The 18,836-nt window shown below is 42.4% G+C and overlaps 1 protein-coding gene and 1 pseudogene across 1 annotated transcript in view; both read left to right on the forward strand.

Annotated features, from left to right (window-relative positions):
- ITGBL1 (integrin subunit beta like 1) overlaps nt 1-18,836 on the forward strand; it is a 215,464-nt gene that overhangs the window by 172,860 nt on the left and 23,768 nt on the right. The window contains exon 8 of the mRNA XM_065902065.1: nt 8,221-8,337. Within this exon, the coding sequence (XP_065758137.1) occupies nt 8,221-8,337 (117 nt within the window). The remainder of the gene's footprint in view (nt 1-8,220; nt 8,338-18,836) is intronic.
- Nucleotides 13,390-13,508, forward strand: LOC136144558 (5S ribosomal RNA; annotated as a pseudogene).

The following is an 18,836-nucleotide window of genomic DNA, read 5'->3' on the forward strand; positions in this document are numbered from 1 at the left end:
TGGAACATTTTGAAGCCTAATTTCAGGATACTTGTCTTCATTAAGTTCTTGTGTTAGATTCTCCCAAGGAAATGACTGATCTTGGAACTCTTTAGCTTTCTTTCCAGTTTACTCAAGGAATCTCAGACTCATCTTCTCCGCTTTCATTGCTTGAAGTGCTGCTGTGGGCTTTGACCCTCAGGACCTCTTTCGTATGAGCTGATGCTAATTGCTCTTATTCCAACTCACAGTTTTGGTTTTGAGTTTCTTGAAGAATTATATGACTTCTCATAAGTACAGCCATGGAATAAACACTTGAAGTCTAGTATATTTCTATTCTTTTTATTACCAGAAGCTAACGCCCACATAATATGTACTTCATTGTAACATATCTTTTATAACACTACTTCAAGAAGTGAAAATTAATAAGAATTGATTTAAAATCACATCTCCACACCAAAAAATAATAATAATAAATAAGTAGAGGATAAACAAGAAACTTATATTTGGAAGAGAATACATTTAGAATGTTTATTAATTATACTTTCCATAAAGCAATGATCATTTCCTAGCCAAAAAAAGAAAAGGAATATGTGAATTAAAATCCCCAGTGGAATTAGTGCAAGTTCTCATTACATAACACATCATGGGCAAGCAATCAATCCTTTGGACTCTCAGGCAATCAGATGTATTTAAGCCAAAGATGTCTCAAAACAAGATTAATCAGGATTCCTCTGATACTGTTTTTTGTGTGATGCAAACTTTATCATTGTTTCAAGCATCTAATCTTTTATCCTCTCTGTCTTCTTTTATTACCTAATTTAATTGGCTGAATAACTTTTGCAGCAGCGATGCTGATTATTATCTCTAGGACTAATTGACTAGCCTTCCTCTTTGGCTAGATTAGGAGACAGCAGAAGTCATTTCCCTGAAGAACTGATATTGCAATTTCCTGTTCCTTCAAAGAATACATTACTTTTCAAACAGTGGCACAAATGTTTTTGACAATTAGCAATTACATGTGATTTGTTTTTTATTATTTTGTATTCACTTTGATTTTTATCCAAGACTTGAGTAAGAGACACATAAGCACAGTTTAACTCATAATATGAAGGGATCCAGAGTAAGATTAGGTTTTATTCCAAACAAACGACTATTTAACCTATGAATGAAAGTGCTAGTGGCTCAGTCTTGTCCAACTCTTTGCAAGTGCATGGACTGTAGCCCGCCAGATTCCTTTGTCCGTGGAATTCTCCAAGCAAGAATACTGGAGTGGGTAGCCTTTCCCTTCTCCAGTGGAGATTTTCCTGTGGTCAGGGAGATATGAAGGCTTGCATGAAGGACTTGCATTTCAAATACCTTTATTTTCTGACAGTTTTTCTGTTATCAGTACAAGCAGCTAATCATGTATTTGAGAGTTCTTTCTCTTTCAACATCATCCTTGTTTTTCTCTTCCCCTTATTTGGAAGCATATTTCTCTTTCTTCCTCTATCTCTACTCTACTTTTAATATTCTTATCAAAATGAAATGTTTGCTCTTATCAGGTAGTGTCCAAGGAACAGGGAATGCCTCATCTGTTTGGTCCTCATTCAGTTTTTCTAGGCAGCTAAGACTAGTCATTACTTTTTGCACAGTAAACTTGAACTCCGGGAGATGGTGCAGGACAGGGAAGCCTTGCGTGGCTGTAGTCCATGGTGTCGAGAACAGCTGGACACGACTTGGCAACTGAACAAGTTTAGCCATGGAAATCTCTATGCTCTCTGCTCTTAAATATTTTATTCTGTTGAAATAGTCATTCTGTCCCGTCTCTTGATACACCTATTCTTTTTTACATTGAATATGAATATCTAATAAAATTGGTAGAATTTTGTGAATGATGTCATCTTCCTTGAAGAGATAATTTACTTTTTGTCTGGCAGACATATGTACAAAGGCAGATAACTTCAATCCAATCAGGCGTTAACATGACTTCTAAAGTGAAAACCTGGAATGTTTATGTTCTGTTCATCAATGCCGTCCTTCTCAAAGGTCCCCGAGTTCCAACCAGATGAAAAAGCCAAAATCTCCATTTAGTTTATTCATCTTTTAGATGTTGCTTCCTGCTTGATGCTTTATCCTCTTTAGTTCAGGCTTGACAAATGTATGAAGGGTATTATTTGTGTATTAGGGAGAACTCACTACTCTATGGTTCCATTTCCTCTAGAGTCTTGGCCACTTAAGTCCAGGCTGCCTTAGGAGGCTTTGACTTAATCTTCTATATTGACTTCTTGCTAGTTAAAAACTGTTTCTGGGGCTAGAGACAAAAAGGAAATAGGACTTTCAGGTGTCCCAGGAGTTTGTTGAAAAATAACATCAATATTGTAATATTGGCAGATTCAGAAATAAAGAATAATAAAAAATAAGTTAGAAAACATTGCTTTATAGTTTATTTTTTCTTCATTGTAAAAGATTAGCACATTGATAGAAATGTATTGTTTATTGTTAGATGTATTTCATTATTCAATTTGTAAAATAAAATTTCTAATTATCCCTGATGTGGAATGAGAGTCCACACTTGTTTCAAATCAATTTAATTAGCACTCTTGAACTATCTATTAAGGAAGTGATATATTCAGTCACACGTTTGAGTTTTTTAAAGTGACGAAACCAAACAAGAATTTAAAAGTGATGAGGGCTTGATTCCACCTTTTCCCTTCTTGCCCAAATATAGTTTATCTTCAAGAAACTTTCTATAGAAATGTTTCTCTGATTATACCAACTCTTTCACTGGTAAATAGCATTTGTTGCCTTTCTCTATCCTTTAACACTTATCTCATAGAGTATTTCATGGTGAATTACAATTGCTTGTGCTTATGAATGTGCCTAGAATGGAGTCATTAATTCAGTACCAAACAAGTATATGTCTGGATGTAATAGGATTTTTTTATAATTTTTAATTGGAGGATGATTGTCTTACCACGTTGTGTTGGTTTCTGCTATAACATGAATCAGCTATAAGTATACATACATCGCCTCCTTCTTGAGCCTCCCACCCACCATCCCCCCGCCCAAGATCATCACAGAGCACCAGGCTGAGCTCCCTGTATCATCCATCAGCTTCCCACTAACCAACTATTTTACGCATGGAGCTATTTGTATGGCAGTGCGATTTTCGATTTCTACACCCCCCTTTCCCCAGCCTGTGTCCACAAGTCTATTCTGTACGTCTGTGTCTCTCTTCCTGTCCTGCAAATGAGTTCATCAGTGCCATTTTTCTGGATTCCGTATGTATGTGTTAATATGTGATATTTGTGTTTTCCTTTCTGATTTACTTCACTCTGTATGACAGACTCTAGGTTCATTCACCTCACTATAACTGACTGAGTTTTCTTTCTTTTTCTGGCTGATTTTTGTTTGCAGAATCCCTAAACTTTGTGAAGCAAGGGGCCACCCACTGTCTGGCCCAATAGATTTACCAGCTAGGAAGGAGATTCCTTTTCTCCTTTATATTGCCTCATTCGGGATTGACCACATTGATTAATTACTTAAGCTCCACATTTCCAATTCCATTCATTCTGTTTGGTTTTTTTTTAACCTTGAAACTATTGCTTAGTTTCTGAGTTATACTGGTAAATGAGTCTGATATGGCTACCTAATTTATAAAATTTTTGTTAGAAATAAGTGAGTTGAGTAATTTTAGTTGTTGTTATAGAAACTAATCTTAAGCATGAATAATGAGATCATCTTACTTCAAGGTCTAATAGACTTCCTCTGTGATAGTCTCCTCAAGACCTTGGGAAAGCTTTCCAGAAAAGTGAAGTCTGGTGCTCCCACATCGCAATTTCAATTTTAGACACTAGACAGACAACAGAAAATGATATTAGTACATCATTTGCTTAAATGTCTTGCGTGTATGCTCAGTCACTAAATTGTGTCCAACTCTTTAGATCCCACTGACTGTAGCCCGCCAGGCTCCTCTGTCCATTTAACTTCCCAGGCCAGAATACTGCAGCGGCTTGCCATTTTCTCCTCCATGGTATCTTCCCGACCCAGGGATCGAACTCTCATCTCTTGAGTCTCCTGCATTGGCAAAGAGCTTCTTTACCTTCTGCACAAAGGTCTGTGATTGATTACTTTAATCCTTGTATACTAAGAAAACATGAATGGAAGGATTGACACTTATCCTCATTTTTAAAAAGTCACCAGCATCTCTTCCTTGACTAGTTGAAGTAGTGTCAGTGTGGCTTGAATTATAAGACATCTTACTGCTCACTTTGAAGCAGTAGGTGAAGGTGCCTCTTCGCTGTAAATTTGTCTGATGGAAGATGACTTTATTCTCACACACAAAATATTAGTATTTAGATGAAATGGTACAGAATATTATAGTTCTCAAGTGTTTAATTCCTCCTTGTGGAAATTTCAAGGGAACTTCAGATGCATTTTGGCAGGAGCTTTTCCTGGTGCAATCAGGTTGCTATGGTAAACCTATTATTTTAGGCGAAGGACGACTGTGTTAGTGAAGTGCTAATCTCTTTTCTGTTTTATGTGAGCCTCTAATTACTCTCCCACTGTTGAGCCTGTATGCAAGTGTGGTTTTTGCCGTTTTAAAAAGTGGAAGAAAATAAGGTTGTAGAGAGTGTAACTGCTGTTACCAGACTGGCAGGTGCCTTTGATGATATGTTGCTCTTCTTAAATAATCTCATTTTGGATCCGAAAATATAGTTGATTTTTGGGGGAGAGAAATAGAAAGGAATGGATTTTATGTGAGTTATTAAAATTACAGCTTCTCAACATGTTTTTAAAGTATAAATATGTAAATAATAATATCTATCACAGATATTATCCAGTTACAGATCCCACCCACAGTTCAGTCCAATCACTTAGTCGTGTCTGACTCTTTTCAACACCATGGACTGCAGCACGCCAGGCTTCCCTGTCCTTCACCATCTCCCAGTGTTTGCTCAAACTCATGTCCATTGAGTCGCTGATGCCACCCAACTATCTCATCCTTTGTCATCCCCTCCTCCCCCCGCCTTCAATCTTTCCCAGCATCAGGGTCTTTACCAAGGAATCTGCTCTTCGCATCAAGTGGCCAGAGTACTGGAGCTTCAGCTTCAGCATCAGTCCTTCCAATGTATATTCAGAGTTTATTTCCTTTAGGATTGACTGCTTTGATCTTCTTGCTGTCCAAGGGACTCTCAAGAGTCTTCTCCAGCACCACAATTTGAAGCATCAATTCTTCAGCTTTCAGCCTTCTTTATGGTCCAACTCGCATGTCTGTACATGACTCCTGGAAAAACCATAGCTTTGACTATGCAGACCTTTGTTGGCAAAATAATGTCTCTGCTTTTTAATATGCTGTCTAGGTTGGTCATAGCTTTTCTTCCAAGGAGCAGGCCTCTTCTAATTTCATGGCTGTAGTCACCATCTGCAGTGATTTTGGAGCCCAAGAAAATAAAGTCTGTCACTGCATGAACCCACCCACAGCCTGAAACAAAGACATCACCACTTACAGTAGCGCTCAGGCGTGTATTTAGCGTAAAGTTTGCATTATGTGATCTACTGATGGTGTGGACTAAGTACTGTGGGATCAGAGAGAAGATTGCATTCTGACAGGTGACTAAACGAATCAGGGAGAACGAGGAAGGGTTTATGGAGGAGATTAGATTTAAATAGGCTATTGAACAGTAGGTTGAATACAGAGAAAGTTCTGGAATATACGGCCAGTGAAATGTAGATATTTAAACCCCTATGGGGAGTTCCCTGGTGGTTCCCTGGTTAGGACTCTGCGCTCTCATGGCCAAGGATCTGGGTTCAGTACCTGGTTGGGGAACTAAATTCCCACATGCTGTAAGGAGCAAAGAAAAAAAAAACCTCACATGCTCTAATGCTCTGTTTTGTTTATATACCATAATTTTATTAATGAGTCTGGATCTGATATTTCTGTTTAATCTTTTGAACTATGACTAAACCATAGATATTGAGAACATTAATTAAAAATATTCTTCCTCAAATGAAAAATAAAATAAACACATATGCCAGTAGTTAGTTCATGCTTGTCAAAGAAACCAATAATACATAGTCAAGAAACTTCTTATATGCCTCAACATGTTAATGAAATGGTCACCATAAACACATACATCCTCCAACTTAAGAACTGATGTCCTGGTAACCGGGGAAGGGTTACGTCTCAGGGATGGTGTGATTGATGTTTCTCACGTCTGTCCACCATGGACTAGTCAACCATGCTCACTGCTGCTGTATGTAGCTCGCCTCTGCCCACAGTCCGGATCACTGTTGTCGTGCACACATCTACCTGTGACAGGGCCAGTGTGTTTATGTGCAGCAGGCAATATTATGCACAGCTCAGAAAATCTGGGTTCTAACACCCAGGGCTATATGGCTAATATCTACTTTGCTGGCCTTCAGCAAGCCATTTAACCTCAGCATACTTGAGTTTCCTCATCTCTTAAATAAATTGTAGACACTCATGGATCCTCATGGCATTTTACAAAAAATGAATGCATGCTGGTATATGTTTTCCCAGGGACAGATCTGGGGTCTACCAGTTAGAATTCTTGATCGCTAACAACGGACACCAACTTCATTCACTGAGATGAAAAAAATATTTTGTTCCAAGGGCTTGGGCTCAGAGTGCAAGCTCGGACAGTCCCCTCACACAGCAACCCAGGGAAGCAAGGCCCTGCCGCGAACCGGCCATCACTCGGGAGCTTCAGCCTCCCTGCATCGAGCTCACTGCTGTGCTCTCAGACTCGCCACTCTGCCGCGGTCCCCGTGCCTTGCCTTCACGCTCAAGAATCCACGCCCTGACCAAGGGCGTCTGGTGTGTTTCTGCACAGTCTGCCGGCCCCCTGGGAGGGGGGATGCCACTGGGGGCGGGGGCGGGCTATGTCTCCTGCCGAACTCAGCTCTGCCTCCAGGTAGAAAAACGCGGTGAAGGGCGGCCAGGACAACACTATCTATCCCCATATCTTTCACCAGATTCTCAAAGGGACCATGACTCTGCCACTTCTGCCAGAAAAGATTATGAATCACTGCATTAGATTATCTTTAATTATAACTGCGAAGTGATATGATTCTAAACACTAGTTTTTCTTTTTCCTATCATATCCCAGCTCAGAATTTCTTTAGCATGATACAAATGCAGTACCAGAATGACTAACAGCATTGCAGGGTCAGCCCTGAAGCATCTTACGATCCTTTCAGTGGGCGTGTAATTATGAAGGTTGGGATAATGACGGGGAGTTAACAGATGTCTTCGAGTAGTCACTCGGCTGAATTTCTGGCAAACCAGTCCCAATTCCTCAGAAAAAAAGAACTGTGCTTTCTCATACAGCCTCCTGGAGCTCCGTTATGATATATTAAGATACAGTATGGCCGCATGTTTAGATGCACAAACTTTAAGTATGATGAGAATAGATATAAATTTGGAATCTATCCCTTGAGAGCTGGTTCAGCAGAGATAGTTACTTGGCCTCAATATGTCTACATCTCCTGTTTAGTAAAATGATAGTGATAATGTTAGTGCATGTGTGGTATCATGAATACAAAAGGATGGAATTGAAGAAATTATAGTGTTTGAGGCATAGTTACAGCTCAGAAAATAATGACAAAAGTCATAAGGAAAATAATTAAGAAATTCCCAAACTGTGAACCAAACTCAATTCCAAAACAAGTTTCTACTTTTAAACTTTAAGTCAAGGTTAATAAGGGTATTTAGGAGATGAACTCTGACCCATGTTCCCTGTTAAGATGAATTCTGTGAACTCAAAATCACCACTAAAATATCAGGTTGAAATGTACCCATGAGATTTTTTTTTTTTCTTGTGTGGCAGACAGACCCAAATTAAAAATATTTTTTAATGACCATATTAGTTCAAATTGTGTCAGAATAAATAAAATTGATTCAGTTATGTTAAATGGTCTCCTCATAAGTGGTATATGAAATATCCAGGGAGTTTCATCATTGAAATTAGTCTTCAAAAATGAATGAAACAGAACATGGAAAGTAGAAAACGGGAGTCACCTATGAGCCAGGAGTTGTCACTTTAGCTCCAGCTCAACCTCCTTGGCATTTATGCTTGACCCTCAGCTTAAACTTAGGGATGTAGGAAAAGGTATTTCCTGAATTGTTAGCAGGCACCGACCAGATATTGACCCAGGAGGTCTGGGTCTAATCGGATGCTTGTTTTCCTGAGACGTCTTCCCCTGATGAGTGTGTTTTCCCTGTGTGTTTTGCAGGTAAGTGTGAATGTGGCAAGTGCACGTGCTACCCGCCAGGAGACAGCAGGGTGTACGGCAAGGCCTGTGAGTGTGACGACCGTCGCTGTGAAGATCTGGACGGCGTGGTCTGTGGAGGTGAGCAATTCTCACAGCTCTCTGCCTGCAACCTGCGTTATCGGCTTTTCTTATTCTACCTCCCCTTTAAAAAAATTCTGTTAAGAAGAAGATGTACAAAAAGCCATATACCATTAGCATATGGTAGTGGTGGTGGTGGTATAGTTGCTAAGTCGTGTCCGACTCTTGCGACCCCATGGACTGCAGCCCGCCAGGCTCCTCTGTCCATGGGATTCTCCAGGCAAGAGTGCTGGAGTGGTTGCCATTTCCTTCTCCACAATTAGCATACCCACATATGCATATACGTATACAGTTAGACCTATACAGTCAGCCACATACAGTTGGGTTGGTAATGACCTCGTACTCTGAGTATAGTGCCTGTGTATGTATGCGAAAGGACACAGCACCCTATTGGTAAAAGAAGATAGACGCTAAACAAGATTCTCTGAAGACAGGGAAAGGGTTTGCTTCAACCAAGCGGTTTCCAGTTTTTATTACTCTACTGATAAAAATTGATCCGGGAAGTAAGTATCACCCGAGACTTGAAAAAAGAAAAAAGCAGTTAGATACACTCCAAGTTAATTACACAGTAACATGAGATATACACTCTGTTTTCATAGTGAATCTGAGACCCAGACACATGCTTGTTACTGTTAGTTGCTCAGTCATGTCCAACTCTTTGCAACCCCATGGACTCCTCTGTCCATGGGATTCTCCAGGCAAGAATACTGCAGTGGGTTGCCATTCCCTTCTCCAGGAGATCTTCCGACCCAGGGATCAAACCCACGTCTCCTTGTAGGCAGTTTTTACTGTCTGAGCCACCAGGGATAAGCAACATAAAGGAAGAATGAGGCAGATAGAGGCTTGTTACAAAGGTAATACTGCAAAAAGGAGAGTCCCAGGGATAGAATGTTGCCAGAGCCCAGCTGAACTTCATCCAGGGGAGGGCATGAGGGTCACCGTGGTTCCGTTTCAGTCTTGCAAAGATCCGTATTGTAGAAGGTGCATGCTGATTATGGCTCCTCCCAGGTTTCTAGGACAATCAAGGTGAACTGGACATGGAACCACACAAACAGAATATAACTCTGTCTCTTTAACATAATTACCATAATGAATCGGGTATTGTTATTGGGGGGAAAGTCCCCAAAGGCACATATAAGTGAAGGGAGCTGACCATCCATCTCTGTCATCTCTGTGACCACTACGTATGGCTGTCTAGCAACTCTCTCTAACCAACTATAAAACACTTGGAATTTCCTCTTTTGTTTTTCTGTGAGCCAAGGGAAAAGGCCCTTTTTAATAACTGTTGGGCTGGGTGTTTTGTCTCTCCTGGTTCCCTTGACAGCCATCCTCAGAGATTGTTCCTCCTACCCTAATCTCACAAACAGAAAAATGAGTGAGGTTTGGGGCGTTAATGTCCCATCTCTGAAAAGTGCCAGACCCAGCGGCAGGAGCTGTGGAATTTAGTTCACAGATCTTTTGCTAAACCACAGTTTTCCCCAGAGTGACATGCAACTGTTTGTACTTTATATCAATATTACTATTAGTTTAGATTTTCCCTTTACTTATAATAGTCATCAGAAATATCTAAACAGACTATAGTCCTTTTAATTGTTGTCATAGTACAGACCTGATATATGTGCATACCCATTAAATAATGAATCACCCTCCCCCCAGTTTGTCTTTCTCTCTAGCTTTGGGGAGGAAATCAAGATAAAACAAATCTATAAATCTTCTTGTTAGATGAGATCAAATGTTTAGTAGGTAAGTGAGAAAACATCTCACAGTGATAGTTTTTTTAATTTTTGACACTCTGTGTCTGCACTTTGTCCATCTACCCAGAGTTGTCTGTGTCCTGGGGGGCGGAATGGGGGGGACTGACTCCCATTAGCCAAACCAATAAAAGACAAATGTACAAACTAAACATCAATTACTTGATGCTATACAATCAGAAATGTAATTGAGCTAGAGACTAGAACTTTTGTAAAGAAACGCTATGAGAAGTCAGAATCTGAGATTAAGATTTGGATGCAAGTCATTTATTGGAAGGGGATTCCCAGGTGGCTGAGTGGTAAAGAATCTGCCTGCCAATGCAGGAGGCACAGAAGACATGGGTTCAATCACTGGGTTGGGAAGATCCCCTGGAGGAAGAAATGGCAACCCGCTCCAGTATTCTTGCCAGGAAAACCCGAGGGACAGAGGATCCTGGCAGTCTGCAGTCCACGGGGTCACAAAGAGTTAGACATGACTGAGTACATGTGAGCATGAGAGTTTATTGGAAAAGGGAGTGAGTTACTGGTAGGAAAGTGGGAAGATGTGACAATGGAGAAGGGGCAGCCAATGAAGACCACGGTATCAACCCAGTTACTGCTGTGGTCAATTGGAGATTCATGCCAGTTCAGAGGAGGAAACTCTGAGTAAAGCACACAGTTTTTCTATCATCAGTCATGGGTGGAGGATTGCTTCTAGGAGGCGTTAATTCCCAGGCCACATCCAACCTGTCCCACAGGTACCTGATCAGAGCAGGCTTCAGTGGCTGGAGTAAACCTCTCGGCAGAGAACCTCAAGGGGTGCTGAGTGAAAGTCATCATAACAGGAAGGATGGCGTTGCTGGGACACCACCGCAGAAGCGCCCCCGACTCTCCCGCCAGGTGGTCTGTCCCTTCTGGACAGTGCAGACTCTCATCCTTTGACAAGGTCTACATGTTGCTGATCATCCAATCCGCCCTCTCTTTGGTTGGATGCGGGATGAAGCACAGTAGATTAGGCAGTAGCTGGAGACGCATTGATCTATTAATACCTTATTCTTCTGGTAGAGCCTTGGCTACGATTTTCAAGATCCTTCCTCACATATTTAGAGATTAATTCCTAGGTGGTTGATCTTCCCCAATATAGACGATACCAGAACATAATTATCAGAGGACGAATGTGTTTGGAGGTTGGGGAAAACGTTGCTGCTGCCTCTGTGTGTCCTGCTGCATGAGAACTCACCCAGTCATGTCCAACTCTTTTGAGACCCCATGGACTGTAGCCTGCCAGGCTCCTCTGTCCATGGGATTTCCCAGGCAAAAATACTGGAGTAGGTTGCCATTTCCTCCTCCAGGGGATCTTCCCAATCCAGAGATTGAACCCAAGTCCCTTACATCTCCTACATTGGCAGGCGGATTCTTTACCACTGGGTGTGTCTGCTAGCACCTGACACATACTGACCAGATAAGTATAGCATCTTTGACCTGTGTAACCAGATGGATTCTCTCAGTGCTTTTTCTTAAATGTTAAAAACCCGCTCTGCAAAATCACCTGTGCATTTAATTTCATGTTTTATTGACCAAAGGATCTCAGAATACTTTTCAAGGATGTAAAGGAAACACTTCACCTTGGAAATTTCCCTTGAAAATATTTTATGTTGTTGTTCTTTTTTTAACAAATATTTATTTGGCTATGTCAGGTCTTAGCTGTGGCGCATGGGCTTTTTAGCTGAAGCACGCGGGCTCTAGAGCACGCAGGCTCCGTAGTTGTGACCCGACGTGGGCTTAGTTGCCTCACAGCATGTGAGATATTAGTTCTTGGCCCAGGGATCAAACCCATGTCCACCACATTGGAAGGTGGATTCTTTGACCACTGGATGGCTAGGGAAGTCCCCATGCGGTTGTTCTTAAATTTCACTTTGATATTTGAATAATGTCCTTGAGAGATTTGGGGTTAGGATGATACCATTAATTTAAGAGGTGTCTGTGGATAATAACAATCAATTTCACTTACCTTCTGCTTTCTCTGAGTCTGAAGTCCAGGTGACAGCATGAATCCTTACATTCTGCCACAGATTTTGCCCTGGAACCTATGCACACATCTGTACACATTCCAGTGTATAGTGTTTTTGCTTTCCTTTTCGTTCACTTGTGAATCTTTTCTATGATGGCGGCTCAATCCTACTGCTTAGAAGAGGTTAGTTCCAGGAGAGGGGGAGATGTCTGCATCTGTGGTCAGCTCATGTGTATCCAGAGTGACTTCGAGCTAGAAATGCTGCACAACATTTCCAGTCGTCACTGATGCTCTGTAAGTGTTCCTCAACAAGATAAGTCCAGTCTTGGTGTTCCTGGTGGCTATGGTCTATAAAGGGGCTTCCAGAGTGACTCAGATGGTAAAGGAGCCACCTACAGTAAGGAGACCTGGGTTTGATCCCTGGGTCGTGAAGATTCCCTAAAGAAGGGAATGACAGCCCACTCCAGTATGCGTGCCTGGAGAATTCCAGAGACAGAGGAGGCTGGCAGGCTACAATCCAGGGGATTGCAAAGAATCAGACATGACTGAGCAGCTAACACACACATGGTTTATAAAGTTGCCATGAGCAGGGGGTTGGCAAATACTGACTCTTGAGGGAAATATGGGGCTAGCTAGGATCTCACCTCTGCTCCTGGCATTTGCAAAAACCAATCAATACATAACCTTGTTTCATGTGTGTTTCTATGTGAAGACATACTGTGTCACATATAGTTAATTCACCAACATTGAGCTCATGGCCAGCAGCCCTGTAACTCATGCCTGAACAAAGATGACTTGGCTCACAGGTTTCTCCGTAAGGTACATCACAGCCTTTTTGCACTTAGGAACACTGGGTAGCACTTCAGCACTGTACTTGGGGGCCATCGAAAACATCAAGATCACCAACGGAAAGTGCAAAAATGTGAAGAGTCTAGCACCAACTATACTGGGAAAAGAACACTAGTTTTAGTGTAAGAGCTGAGTCAAGAAGGCAGAGCGTGACCTTCTTTGACCTCCGCTGGGAGTGTGAACCTTGCACACCTCCATTTTTCACCATTTGCCCTGTGTTCTCAAATGACCTGGAAGGCTTCTTGAGTGTTGATTTCAGGAATACAAATAAACTTTAAGGAGTAGGCAAGTTCTCAAATACGGAATCTTCAAATAATGAGGGATCAAGTGTAATTCATATTCTCACTGGAAACATCACCTCCCACGTGAGTTTTGCACTTGGCCTCAAATTGTGATTTCTTTAAGACAGTTGTGGAAGGAATCCTTTGAGCCTTGACTGTTAAAGGGGTTCCCTGGTAGCTCAGCGATGGCCATACCACCCTGAACGCACCCAATCTCATTTGATCACAGAAGCTAAGCAGGGTCAGGCCTGATTAGTACTTGGATGGGAGATTGCCTGGGAATATTGGGTGCTGTAGGCTTTGGGCTTCCCTGGTGGCTCAGATGGTAAAGAATCTGCCTGCAATGCAGGAGACCTGGGTTTGATTCCTGGGTCGGGAAGATCCCCTGGAGAAGGAGATGGCAACCCACTCCAGTATTCGTGTCTGAAGAATCCCATGGACAAAGAAGCCTGGCAGCCTACGGTCCATGGGACTGCAAAAAGTCAGACACGACTGAATGAGTAACACAGACTATTATAATCTTGAGTTTAATTAATTTATTTGGCTGTACCTTGCAGCATGTGGGATCTTAGTTCCCTGACCGGGAATCAAACCCATGTCCTCCTGCATTACAAGTGTGGAGTCTAAACCACTGAAATACCAGGGAAGTCCCTTGAATTGAATTTTTTTTCTCTGCTGGTCTCTGGAAAGAAACTACAAGAGACATGCTGTTAATTAATAAGTTTGAACATACAGTAATTCCAGTATTAAAATATATGGCATATTAGACCCATTGATAAGGAGACCACAAGTTCCCTTCACAAACAAATACAATATTGTAAAGTAATTAACCTCCAATTAAAAGAAATAAATTTATATTAAAAAAAACAAATCAATAGTAGAGAAAAAAATTTATGTGAATGTAATTTGCTAGTTAGGAATATAAATGACCAATTATAATGTCAGTTAAGACTACAGACCTGAGGCTCTCTTGGTTCCAACTTTGGCTCAGCCACTTATTCCCAATATAACCTGAGGCAATTTGCATATCCCACTTCTCTCACCTATAAAAGATGACTATATGTCTCTTGTAGGGTTATTGTGGGATTGAATGAGTTGATGCATATAAAGCACTCAGGGTTGTATCCAGCCCACGTGTCATATGTAGATATAGATATTACTGTTGTTAGTGTTGCATGCGTGCTAAGTCACCTCAGCCCTGTCCAACGCTTTGCGACCCTATGGACTGAAGCCCACCAGGCTCCTCTGTCCATGAGATTCTCTAGACAAGAACACTGGAGTGGGCTGCCATGCCCTTCTCCGGGGATCTTCCCGACCCAGGGGTGAACCCACATCTCTTATGTCTCCTGCATTGGCAGGCTGATTCTTTACCCTGAGCGCCACCTGGGAAACCCATCATTAGTGTTATATACATATATAAAGATGAACGACAGAACCGATCCAGTTGAAGTTTATGCTGTGGATTACGGTAAACTCTAGGACATAGACCAGAACTCATGTTTGCTTACTAATTTCGTTTTATAACAGTTTATTCAGAATGATGACTGTCGGCTTTTTTTTTCTTTTTTGCATAAAGCTGTCTTTATCCTCACACTTGACACTGAGCTACCAAATTAAAGTGGCGACATGCATCTCAGGAGTGTTTTTAGTGGCTCTTACTCAGTGGCTTACCCAGAGGGAAGCATCTCATGGGTTTGCAAGCGTGAAGTAACACAAATAAGATGAAACTGACCCTTAAGGTTCGAACCACCACATGCATCACCAGTTTCTCGGTTCCTGAAAATACCCATTATCATAAGAAAATATTATCTTATTTCATATTATCCCATCATGTGCATAGCACATAATTAAGTCATACTTGTTCCATGTAATGACCGTCACTGCCTCTCAAACACAAGCATGCCTGTAATTTCTCCTAGACACTTTTACCTCTGACCTGTCTGCTTGCATTCCTCTTGGTTCAGTCTTTTTTTAAAAAAAAAAATTTTGTTTGAAACAGACTTTTATGCAGAACACTTAGTTTGCTTTTAAAAATGTATATTTATTTATTTGGCCGCGTCAGGACTTGGTTGTGACGTGTGGGATCTTTCCTGGAGGCTCACAGGCCCTCTCGTTGTGGCCTCCAGAGTGCTCAGGCTTCAGTAGTTGTAGCATGCAGGCTTGGTTCTTCCACGGCGTGTGGATCTTAGTTCCCTGACCAGGGATCGAACCTGTGTCCTCTGCATAGCAAGGTGGATTCTTAACCCCTGGACCACCAGGGAAGTCCCATCTTGGCTTAATCTTTAACCCATGGAAACTTGCTCTGTCTCCCACCATTCTGCCTAACTGACTCTCCGGGGTTATTCATAGTTCCCAGTTGCCCAAATCTGAGGTGCCATTCAGTTCTCATTCTGCGTGACCACTTTTTTGCATAGGGTTCTGGTTACTCTGCTTTCAGGTCCTCTTGACATGGTCTTCTCCCTGGGCCTCAGAAACACCTTACCCCATTTCTTCTCTCTCCTCTCTTGTAATCACTTTATCTTTTTTTCTTGCTTATCTCTCAGAGGCAGAAGGAAGCAGTTGTTTTTGTTCAGTTGCTAAGTAATGTCCAATTCTTTTGCGACCCCATGGACTATAGCCTGCCAGGCTCCTCTGTCCATGGGATTTCCCAGGCAAGAATACTGGAGTGGGTTGCCATTCCCTTCTCCAGGGGATCTTCCCGACGCAGAGATCAAACCCACATCTTCCGCATGGCAGACAGATTCTTTACCACTGAGCCACTGGGGGAAGCTCTCAGAACCTGCCAATAAATCTTAGCATTCCCCTATAAATTGCCTTTGGATGCCTTTTCTGCTGACTGTTTGCTGCCCTTGCATACCCTCAGCTTCTTCCTGTTTTCTCTTAAGGTCAGTGTCTCCCAAGATGATTTCTTAGCATCATTTCCTCCTGGCTGCATACTCTTCAAATTCAAATTACTTATTTCTAATATGGAAATCCCTCCATATTCTGCATGGTCAAAACTGACATAATCATTTATTTCTTCTTTAATTCAGGAAATGTTATTTTGCCCCCACTATTAGCCCGCACTGGAGATTTCATGATGGATCTATTAGAGTTGATGGTCACACTTGAAGGGTGACATTGACGAAGAAAGGACAGTGAGGTGGATGGTCTGAAAGGAGAAGTGCTAAATCAATGAAAGCATACATCATAGGGGATCGGACATAGACTGGAGGCTACAGGAGCCTTTGCAAATGCCTTCATATCTGGTCAAAACTATACTATGCCTAATATGTGCTTATGTGTGCGTGTTACTTGCTCAGTCATGTCTGACCCTTTGCAATCCCATGGACTGTAGCCTGCCAGCCTCCTCTGTTCATGGAATTCTCTAGGCAAGAATACTGGAGTGGGTAGCCATTCCCTTCCCAAGGATCTTCCCAACCGAGAGATTTAACTCGGGTTTCCTGTGTTGCAGGCAGATTCTTTACAGTCTGAGCCACCAGAGAGGGGAACTAATATGTGCTTGATATGAATTAATCAGCTACACATCGTGACCACATTTGGAATTCAGAGGCATAGTATTTAGCCAGGTGAGGGGAGGCAGATTGACCCAGGTGTCACAGAACAAAGTGTGCTCAGGCATATGGCAGAAAGAGAGGATGACATGGTCAAGGGATTTTTGAGAACCAGAGAGAGGCCCTGTGTGATAGATGATAAGATATCAAAGAGGAGCAGAAGATGATAGATTTTGTAAACATGTTCTTGATTTGAAAGCCTTTATTGTGGCTCAGCTGGTAAAGAATCCGCCTGCAATGCAGGAGACCTGGGTTTAATCCCTGGGTTGGGAAGACTCCCCTGGAGAAGGGAAAGTCTACCCACTCCAGTATTCTGGCCTGGAGAATGCCATGGACTGTATAGTCCATGGGGTCACAAAGAGTCAGACACGACTGAGCAACTTCCACTCTCACTGAAAGACTGATCGGAAACCATAGAAGGGTTTAAACAAGACAATAGCGTGATCACTCTGTTTAAAAAGTACCTCTGGCTGCCAGGTGAGGTCTGGATTGCTGGGAGGAGTGTGTGTTTATAGGGTTGGTGGGTAAATGTGGATTTAGGAGATGAGTCCTGGTGAGAGATGCAGGTGGTTAGCTAGATGGAGGACAGTAAAGACGGAAAAGCTGTGATATATTGGACAACATAGAAACAACATGACAACAGGCTCCCAAAATCTTTTGACTTGCTGCAAGGGACACGGCCCTCTGTTAAACCCCTCCTCCAACTCCCCGGAAACAGATGAATGTGGTAGATGCCAACCAGGCAACATTGCTCTTGGTAATGTGACCCATGGCCGATAAATTTCAACCAGATTGGGAGGAATTAAGAATGAACTGTGAATGTCTTATGGGAAGGCCACGCTTTTCTGTGAGTGTCGTGTCTCAGTCAATAGGCATGTCTCTTGAGGATTTTCTGGAAGCTATGCTTAAGGAATCATCGAAAGATATTTTGGGCTCCTATGGGGCATAAGACTTCTAAGTCAGAGAAGCCTCAACATCTGTGCAATGAGGAGTTCATCTCCAGGCATCTGAACTGCATTACCTGAAGAAAAGGTTATCCCCAGACTGCGGTATATATAAAGCTGTTATCCTCATGAACTGCTGTAAGGGCGCCCATGGAGAGGAAAGCTGACAGGACGTGGTTCCTGTCCCATCCCACATCCCTCCAAGGAGACCGGTGTCAACTGTCAATCTAAATGTTTAGTTGAAGCTGAGAAGGGTGACCCCCACCCCACCCCGGGAGTAAAATTCCCGTTTATGGCTATTCATGATTGAAGGACACGAGTGAGGGGCAGGGGAGCTTGTGGGGTGACTCACAAGTTTCTGGTTTGAGCATCAGATGAGTGGAGGAGACTATGTTTTTCTGTACTGTTGTCTCCGTCTATTGAAAAAAAGAATGCTTTCTTCACAGAGGGCACTGGGAGTATAGAGTCTTAGCCCCTAGACCACCAAGGAAGTCCCAAATACATCTGTTTTGGATTTCTTGAAGCACCAACTACAGAATGTTTAGGATGTTGGCGTCATATAAACCAGCAGTTCTGTGACTTGAGGAAGGAGTAGCAGTTACTTCGTTCAAAGAATTTAGTTTCCACATCATGTGGTCAGTCCTAAAGGAAATCAACCCCGAATATTCACTGAATGGACATGCTGAAGCTGAAGTTCCAATACTTGGGCCACCTGATGCGAAGAGCCGACTCATTGGAAAAGACTATTGCTGGAAAAGATTGAAGGCAAAAGGAGAAGGGGGCGGCAGAGGATGAGATGGTTAGATAGCATCACCCACTCAATGGACACAGATATGAACAAATTCCAAGAGATACTGAAGGACGGGGGGGGGGGGGGGGGGGCGTGGCATGCTGCAGTCCATGAAGTCGCCAAGAGTCGCACGTGACTTAGTGACAGAACAACAACAACATCACGTGGCGGTCAGTGGAGAACAAGTCCCACTATGAGGCATGCGTGAGGCTCACTGGCATCATCCCTCTGGTGTGGCTTCGAAAAACAAAATTGGCATCGCTAATCTGGGAAGTTTTCTCGTTCACTGCCAGACCCTGAGTCGTAGTATCTCTGACCTTGCAGCTGGAGGGCTGGACGA

Source organism: Muntiacus reevesi, chromosome 11 (genome assembly GCF_963930625.1).
Source record: "Muntiacus reevesi chromosome 11, mMunRee1.1, whole genome shotgun sequence".
NCBI classification, from domain to species: domain Eukaryota; kingdom Metazoa; phylum Chordata; class Mammalia; order Artiodactyla; family Cervidae; genus Muntiacus; species Muntiacus reevesi.